At 41.4% G+C, this 8552-nt stretch overlaps 1 protein-coding gene across 1 annotated transcript in view; it reads right to left on the minus strand.

The window, feature by feature from the left end:
- Positions 1 to 557: 557 nt before the first annotated feature.
- The window catches only part of Clspn (claspin), a 35816-nt gene continuing 27821 nt past the window's right edge, over positions 558 to 8552 (minus strand). The window contains exons 17-25 of the mRNA XM_013034046.1: positions 7864 to 7939; positions 5703 to 5806; positions 5005 to 5169; positions 4781 to 4902; positions 4065 to 4192; positions 3614 to 3719; positions 2357 to 2439; positions 1484 to 1645; positions 558 to 1048 (exon numbers count right to left, since the gene is read on the minus strand). Coding sequence (XP_012889500.1) covers positions 938 to 1048; positions 1484 to 1645; positions 2357 to 2439; positions 3614 to 3719; positions 4065 to 4192; positions 4781 to 4902; positions 5005 to 5169; positions 5703 to 5806; positions 7864 to 7939 — 1057 coding nt within the window. The 3' untranslated portion in view covers positions 558 to 937. The remainder of the gene's footprint in view (positions 1049 to 1483; positions 1646 to 2356; positions 2440 to 3613; positions 3720 to 4064; positions 4193 to 4780; positions 4903 to 5004; positions 5170 to 5702; positions 5807 to 7863; positions 7940 to 8552) is intronic.

The following is an 8552-nucleotide window of genomic DNA, read 5'->3' on the forward strand; positions in this document are numbered from 1 at the left end:
CAGACTAGGTGTGAGCCACTGGCGCCTAGCTCAGACACTACCCTTTTTCTTCATCTCTTAACTCTAGAAAATAACTGAATGCTAGTCCAGAAAACTGTTAATCCTAATTTAAGGACTTATTATTAGAAAGTCCTTATGATAAAAGCAGAAAAGCTAACTAGAAATTTCAGACTACCTTGGAAAGTATACAGGCAAATGAAATAGACAAAACTAATACAACAGCCCTGGTCCCTAGGCCCTCTATCTAAGTTTTTCCTTCATTGAATCATGGTCACCATCGTATGAATCTTTTGGATATAAAAAGGTCATGTTGGTGTTGGTTTTCGCTGTTTTCTGTAATTTTTTTCTTTTTTGGGGGTGTTGGTTGTAGGGCTTGAAATCTGGGCCCGGGGGCTGTCCCTGAGCTCTTCAGCTCAAGGCTAGCACTTTACCACTTGAGCTACAGTGCCACTTCCAGTTTTCTGGTGGCTAAATGGAGATAAGAGTCACATGGACTTTCCTGTCTGGGCTGGCTTTGAACTGTGATCCTCAGATCTCAGCCTCTCAAGTAGCTAGGATTACCGGCTCCTGGCTCTGTAATTATTTGTAATGCCATGTTTTCCTTCTCTTTGTCCTCATCCTCCAACTATTTCTATCTCAAAGAGGTATCAACCCAGGAAACTGTTAGGGAAAAATGTCAAATGCTTCATGGAGTAAGTAAGACTTCACTTAAATATTTCATGAGCCAATGCTGGAAATACCATAGAATTGAGTGGCCAACCTCCGAAATAATACTAGGAAAGGAAAAAGATGTCCAGACCCATATAGTTGAAAGAACTGGAGTCTCTTCATAATCTTAATGCATTGATTATGAAGAAAGGAGATCACTGGTTCCAATCTTCAGTACCAGAAACCTCTCAAAGCAATCTGAGCAGAGATTCTGTTATTCTTGATGCTGTTAGCTTTCCAAGTATTTGAAGATGCTTTGCTTTGATCTTGAAGTGCTATCATCTGTTTTGAGGCGTTTAGGAGAAGGAGATGGCATTAATGATGGACCCCTTCTCCTCACCTAGAAAGCAAAGAGGGAGAAAGATTCATACAGGTACTAACCTTCAATTAGTAAGTAAGCAACTCATAGTTAAAATTATGATTGGTTAACAACAATACAAACAACAACAACAAAAATCTCAGAATTTTTATTCTTGTCTTGTTTTGCTTTTTTATTATTATTTTTTTAATGCTGGTCCTAGGACTTGAACTCAGGCACTGGGCTCTGTCCCTGACTTTCTTTTTGCTCAAGGCTAGTGCTCTACCACTTGAGACACAGCTCCACTTCTGGTTTTGGTATTTGGAGACAGGAGTCTCCATAGACTTTTCTACCTCAGATCTCAGCCTCCTGAGTAGCTAGAATTACAGGTGTGCCTGGCTCTCTGATTGTTCTTTTTAACTAAAATAAATAAATTCTGTTTTGTGGAGGTACCACATTATTTATTAAATTTCCTACCTGAGACTTAGATGGTTCCTTTGCCACCTCAGCCTTCACAGGAGAAACTGTATGAAAGACAAAGTTTCTTGAATTTCGGGGAGCACTGGGATTGAGGTCGGAGAGGGCAGCTAGTTTCTGAAGCACAGCTTTGGGCTGGTTTAGCAGTGAGCCTGTTTTTGGCTGAAGAAAGAAGAATCATTAGTATTAAATCTCAAGTGCCAAGCAAGGAATAAAAAGTTGGACTTCTGTCTTCCTTTGGGTATTGAGGGGACACATTGCCACACTATTCAAGTAGAAAAGAAACAGCAGTCTTCTTTGATATCTACTTCCATTTTCTGAGGCTACTGCCCTCTTCTAATGACAGAGACTAATACCTTAGCTTGACCTGGGCCTTATTCTTTTTTTTATTTTATTTTTTTGGGTCCGGTTGTGGGCCTGAACTCTGGGCCTGGGCACTGTCCCTCAGCTCTTCAGCTCAAGGCTAGCGCTCTACCACTTGAGCCGCAGTGCCACTTCCGGCTTTTTTCTTTTTGCTTATGTGGTGCTGAGGAATTGAACCCAGGGCCTCATGCATGCAAGGCAAGCACTCTACCACTGAGCCACCTTCCCAGCCCCTGGGCCTTATTCTTTTTTTTTTTTTTTTTGAGTCCGGTTATGGGCCCTGAACTCTGGGCCTGGGCGCTGTCCCTCAGCTCTTCAGTTCAAGGCTAGCGCTCTACCACTTGAGCCACAGCGCCACTTCCAGCTTTTTTCTTTTTTCTTATGTGGTGCTAAGGAATCGAACCCAGGGCCTCAGGCATGCAAGGCAAGCCACTCTACCACTGAGCCAACTTCCCAGCCCGCCTGGGCCTTATTCTTGACCATAAAGTCAGACTAACATGGTCAACTAACCTGATGAGCACGTCCTGGTCTGATGGCTTCAAAAGGATTACTGGGAAGAGACTTTGATTCCTGAATAACCACAGGCCGACTGGCTGGAAAGAAAAGACAGAAGGCTGTTCTCGGCAAATCTGGGTAGAATTGATTTTACATTTAAACAGCTAAGAAACCCTGGGATAAAATCAATAACTAAAGACACAAGAATTTTTTTTCATAATGGCCTCTTTGCAACTATAGTGGCTTTTTATAATCAGTGCATTAAGATTATCAAGAAGAGACTAGTTCTTTCTATTATATGGATCTGGACATATTTTTCCTTTCCTAGTACTATTTCCTAGGTTGGCTACTAATCTCAGTTCTGTGATGTTTTCAACATTGGCTTATAGACTACTCACTTCTTCCATTAAACTTTTTTTTTTTTTTCTGTCATAGGCCTGAATTCAGGGCCTGGGCTATCCATGAACTCTTTTGTTCAAATACAGCACGTTATCACTTTCAGCCACAGCTCCACTTCTGGTTTTCTAGTAGTTTATTAGAGATGAGAGTCTCAGACTTTCCTGCCCAGCTGGCTTTTTTTTTTTTTTATTATGAAAACGCCGTACAGAGTTACAATTACATGGGCAGCCCAGCTGGCTTTGAACCCCAATCCTCAGATCTCAGCCTCCTGAGTAGCTAGGTTTACAGGCGTGAGCCAACAGTACCTGGCTCCACTAAAACATTTATTTTTTCCTAAGCAAAGATACAACTATGTTGAACTTAATCATTAACAAGAATAGTTTAAGAGTGTGCAGTAATGATCAAGAAATTCATTTCTGGAGATAAGAATACCTGGACTCAAATCCCAGCTCTATATAGTTCTGGCCAACCAATTAGAGAAGCCAGAATTCACTACTATTGAGTTTGAATAGAAAGCAAAACAAGCTACATTATACAACCACTTGCTCAATAGTTTAAGATCTAAATTCACCATCTCTACTCACCTCTGTGGGGCCTCTTTAAGACAATATTAGACAAAGCTTATGCTGAAAGAGCCCCTAAAGTTAGTCGTTCCAAGGCTCCAACACTAAAAACCTGAACAGCTAGACTCTGAGAAGAAACAAGAACTCACCATTGGGAGGGCGGGGGTGCGGAGGGAGGATGGGATGGGAAGGGGAAACAAAGGAGGAGGCTACAATGCTTGATAAGAAATGTACTCCTTATCTTGCCCATGTAATTGTAACCCCTCTGTACAGTATTTTCACAATAAAAAAAAAAAAAAAAAGAACTCACCATTCTTTTGCAGTGCTTTGGCTGTTACTTTCTTGGCTAGCATCATAAATTGACTATCTTCCCCAATTTCTTCTTCTTCTTCAACTGTAATTTTCCCCTGTTGGGCCTGAAAATAAAAATCATAGAGCATCAACTGAAAACTTTACCTTCTGTAAAAATTTACCTTCTGTAAATTGTTAACATAAACTGGGTGGTGAAGTTGGTTATGGGGATATTGTCTGTTTGGTTTTTTACAACCTTTGCTTGTTGTAAGGGAAAAAAAAAAAGATTTTGAACAAACACTAAAAGAAGTGTCCATGGTAATCTCAATGCAAAAAGCAAACACAATTATTAAAAGGATTGATAGTAATATTATGCTTAGGATTTTGAAACTCTTCTTATAAGATAGTTGACTGGCACCTCTCATCTTCATAACCGGGGTCAGAATAGGCAATTCTCTGAAACTTTCTACCTGGTCCCGAAGCCACTGCTCTCTTTCAATTCTCTCTTTCCTCCATCTGGCTTCTGTCTCATCAAGCTGTTCTTCAATCTGGTCATCATCAGAGTCTCTGTGGAACAAGTCCATCTGAGAAGCATCATCTAAAATAAAGAAAGATAAGGGAGTGGCGCTGTAGCTCAAGTGGTAGAGCGCTCGCCTTGAGCTGAAGAGCTGAGGGACAGCGCCCAGGCCCAGAGTTCAAGCCCCACGACCGACAAAAAAAAAAAAAAAAAGAGATAAGGGTTTTGGCATTCTATAGTCTCATAGGAGAGGGTGATCAGACATAAAATATACTATTATAATTTACTATACATTGACATTCCCATCCTATTCCCACCCACTATCAGAAAACAATGATTACAGTGAAGTCCTCCACAGTGCTTGTTTTCTTTTTGACTGCCATTTACCATCTTTTTTTTTGGGGGGGGGGGCAGTCATGGGGCCTGAACTCTGGGCCTGGGTGCTGTCCCTCAGCTCTTCAGCTCAGGGCTAGCACCCTACCACTTGAGCCACAGTGCCACTTCTGGCTTTTTCTGCTTATGTGGTGCTGAGGAATTAAACCCAGGGCCTCATGCATGCAAGGCAAGCACTCTACCACTGAGCCACCTTCCCAGCCTCCATTTATCATCTTAAATTGGACAAATGTGTACAATGGAACCATTTGTTTCTGAAAGCAGTAATCAAGATACCTATGTTTTTCCATCGAAATTTCCTCATTCTCCCAGGACCATCGCTGTGTAGATCCCCATCAGCAAGGTACCTCTCTTGATATAAACGTAGTTGACGTTTATCATCATCCAACATGGTTTTCCTATAAGAGAAATAAAGTGCTCAAAACCAGGACCATTGTGGCAGGATAGGCACTGGCTTAATAAACACCATATTACTTAGATGGACTTGTTGGGATACAAACATGTGTATTTTCTTGATTTGGCTTTGCAGTTCCTCGTCAGAAGGAAGTACTTCATCATTTATATCCTCTTCATACTCATCAATCTCTTGTCCATCATACTCATCTTCACTTCCCACATCACTTCCTGATACCTCTGCCTCATCCTCCAGGTATTTCTTCAATCTCCTAGAAAACAATTTTGAAGAATAGAAGATAAGATAATGGATACAATGAGAAAAAACAATGTTAAGATACCTATACTAATTATAAGATAGCTGGGCACCAGTAGCTCATGTCTGTAATCCTAGCTACTCAGGAAGCTGAGATCTAGAAAATTGTGGTTCAAAACCAGCTCAGGCAGAAAAGTTGGTGAGACAGATCTTATCTCCATTTAACCGGCAAAATGCAGGGCTAGAGACCTGACTTTTTAGCCATCAAAGAATGGATATAAAAACACCTACATTTAAGCTAGGCTCCGGTGGCTCACGCCTGTAATCCTAGCTAATCAGGAGGCTGAGATCTGAGGATCAGGGTTCGAAGCCAGCCCGGGCAGGAAAGTCCACGAGACTCTTATCTCTAATAAACAACTAGAAAACCGGAAGTGGTGCTGTGGCTCAAGTGGTAGAGCGCTTGCCTTGAACTGAAGAGCACAGGGACAGCGCCCAAGCCCAGAGTTCAAACCCCATGACCGACCAAAAAAAAAACACCAAAACACCTACATTTGCCTTTTCAACCTCTCAGATTGTTTAAGGAGCTCTTCTTCATCATCATCTTCATGGTCTTCCAATGCCATATCTTCATTACCAGAGTCACTGTGTTCATCCTGTAAAACCATAGTATCATACCCAGAGTTAAGTAGAATAAAATACGACCTTAATTCAAACAGAATTGTTTTTGTTGTTGTTTTTGTGAGATCCTGACTCAAACTCAGTTCCTGATGCTTTTGCTCATTTGGCTGGTACCACGCCAGGGGTTGAGCCACAACTCCAACCCCTCAAATAGCATTTATTGATTGCTTGATTGATTGTGGGTCATGGGGCTTGAACTATAGGCCTGGAAGCTGTCTCTCAGCTCTTCAGCTCAAGGCTAGCACTCTACCACTTGAGCCACAGCACCATTTCCAGTTTTCTAGTGGATTATGGGAGATAAGAGTCTCAAGGAGGGGCTGGGAAGGTGGCTCAGTGGTAGAGCGCTTGCCTTGCATGCCTGAGGCAGCTGAGGGACAGCGCCCAGGCCCAGAGTTCAGGCCCCACGACCGGACCCAAAAAAAAAAAATTTAACACTGTTGTATAAGCAACTTCTAAAACTCTCTCCATCTTGTAAACTGAAAGTCCATACCCATCCAATCACCACCCCCTTCTTTTCCTTCTCCTTCTCCTTTTTTCTTACTAATACAGGGATAAAAGCAGGCCAGGGTATTATTTAGGTTGAAACTCTACCACTTGAGCCACATCCCTAGCTCTTTTTTGCTTAAGCCAGCATGCACCTCAATTCTATTTATGTTTCGCAGGGAAACAAATTGACAGGCCATACTGTATTCAGCTTTTATTGGTGGAAATTAGGTCTTTCAAAGTTTTTGCCTTGGCTGTCCTTGAACTCCAATCTTCTTGATCTCAGCCTCCCAAGTAGCTAGGATTACAGGCATGAGCCATCATGCCTGGCTATATTCTACTTTTGATGTGTATGAATTTGACAATTCAAAATACCATATAAAGGGGACTCATATAGTATTTGTCGCTTTGTGACTGGCTTCATATTCTCATAACACCCTCAAGGTTCATCCATATTGTGATATCTGGCAGGATTTCCTTCCTCTAGGTCTAAGTGATTGTGCCACCACACATCTGAAATCCTAGCACTCAAGAGGGTGAGGCAGGAGGCTCTTGTATGAGGGTAGCAAGAGTATGTCTCACCAAAAAAAAACAAGAATGCCCTTTCTTGAAAAGTTAACTTTGCCATTGTATGAATATACTAAATTTTGTTCATGTATTTGTCTGCAGACTGTTGGGTTTCTTCCACAATTTGGTTATTGTAAGGAATGCTTTGAATATAAGTATACAAATTGTCTGGGTCTTTATTTACACTTACTTTGAGTTTGTACTAAAATGTGAAGTTGTTGGTTTGCTGGATCAGATGGTAATTTAAAAAATACCCTAGATGATTTATTTTTTCATCTATTATGCCACAAATCCATAGGAAATTGGTTCCAGTGGTTCAGGCTCTTTTCCATTGATTGTCACAAAGTGTAACCAAAAAAAAAAAAGGGGTGGTGGTGGTGATTCTATTTTAAATTTCGGGAACTCTCATACTGTTTTCTACTTTTTTTTTTTCCTTTCTTTTGGTCCTTTGTGGGGCCTGAACTCTGGGCTTGGGCACGATCCCTGCACTCTTTAGCTCAAGGTGAGTGCTCTACCGCTTGAGCCACAGTACCACTTCTAGTTTTCGAGTGGTTTATTGGAGACAAGAGTCTCACTTGGACTTTCCTGCTCGGGCTGGCTTTGAACCGTGATCCTCAGATCTCAGCCTCCTTAGTATCTAGGATTACAGGCATGAGCCATCAGCACCTGGTTTCAAATAGCATTTATAAGAGGCTAATACTCCCTTGTCTTAGTCATATAATAGCCTTTGTTTTTTCCTGTTTTTATTTTTATTTTTTGCTTTTTTGAGACAGGGTCTCATTAGAGACCAGGCTACATTCAAATTTTCAATCCTCCTCCCTCAGCCTTCAGAGAACTGAGATTACGATTTATAAACATCTACCTAAATGTTTCATTATAGAATATTACTTATCAAATGCCAAACTTAGAATTCCTAAGAACTCAAACAAAGAGCCTGAGAGTAGTAACACACAGAATTCAATTACTTTCTCTTCATACTCACCTCGTCACTACCAAACTCACTATCATTTGGGACTAGCCGAAAGTCTCCAACTTCCTCCTCTTCACCTTCTTCCTCTCTAAAATACAAATCAATGAACCAATAAATAAGTTGTTGAAAGCATCTGGCTAAGTTAAAAACTTAAAAGTACTTTATTAATATCAATAAACTCTTTAAGAAATAAAAGATAAAGATATTTTGCCTATTTAAATTTTTTTTTTTTGTTGGCCATGGGGCTTGAACTCCAGGCTTGGGCACTGTCCGTGGGCACTTCAGCTCAAGACTAGCATTCTACCACTTGAGCCACAGTGTCATTTTCAGTTTTCTTAAGGTTAATTGGAGATAAGAGTGTCACGGACTTTCCTGCCCAGGCTGGCTTTGAACCGTGACCCTCACATCTCAGCCTCCTGAGTAGCTAGGATTACAGGTGTGACGACTGGCGCCCAGCAAAAATTTGTTTTAACTGTGGTGCAAAACATCACATAAAATTTACCATAGTAGGGGCTGGGAAGGTAGCTTAGTGGTAGAGTGCTTGCCTTGCATGCATGAGGCCCTGGGTTCGATTCCTCAGCACCACATAAGCAAAAAAGAAAAAAACCGGAAGTGGTGCTGTGGCTCAAGTGGTAGAGCGCTAGCCTTGAGCTGAAGAGCTGAGGGACAGCACCCAGGCCCAGAGTTCAGGCCCCACGACC

The sequence above is a fragment of the Dipodomys ordii genome, unplaced genomic scaffold (assembly GCF_000151885.1).
Source record: "Dipodomys ordii isolate 6190 unplaced genomic scaffold, Dord_2.0 Scaffold181, whole genome shotgun sequence".
In the NCBI taxonomy this organism is placed as follows: Eukaryota; Metazoa; Chordata; class Mammalia; order Rodentia; family Heteromyidae; genus Dipodomys; species Dipodomys ordii.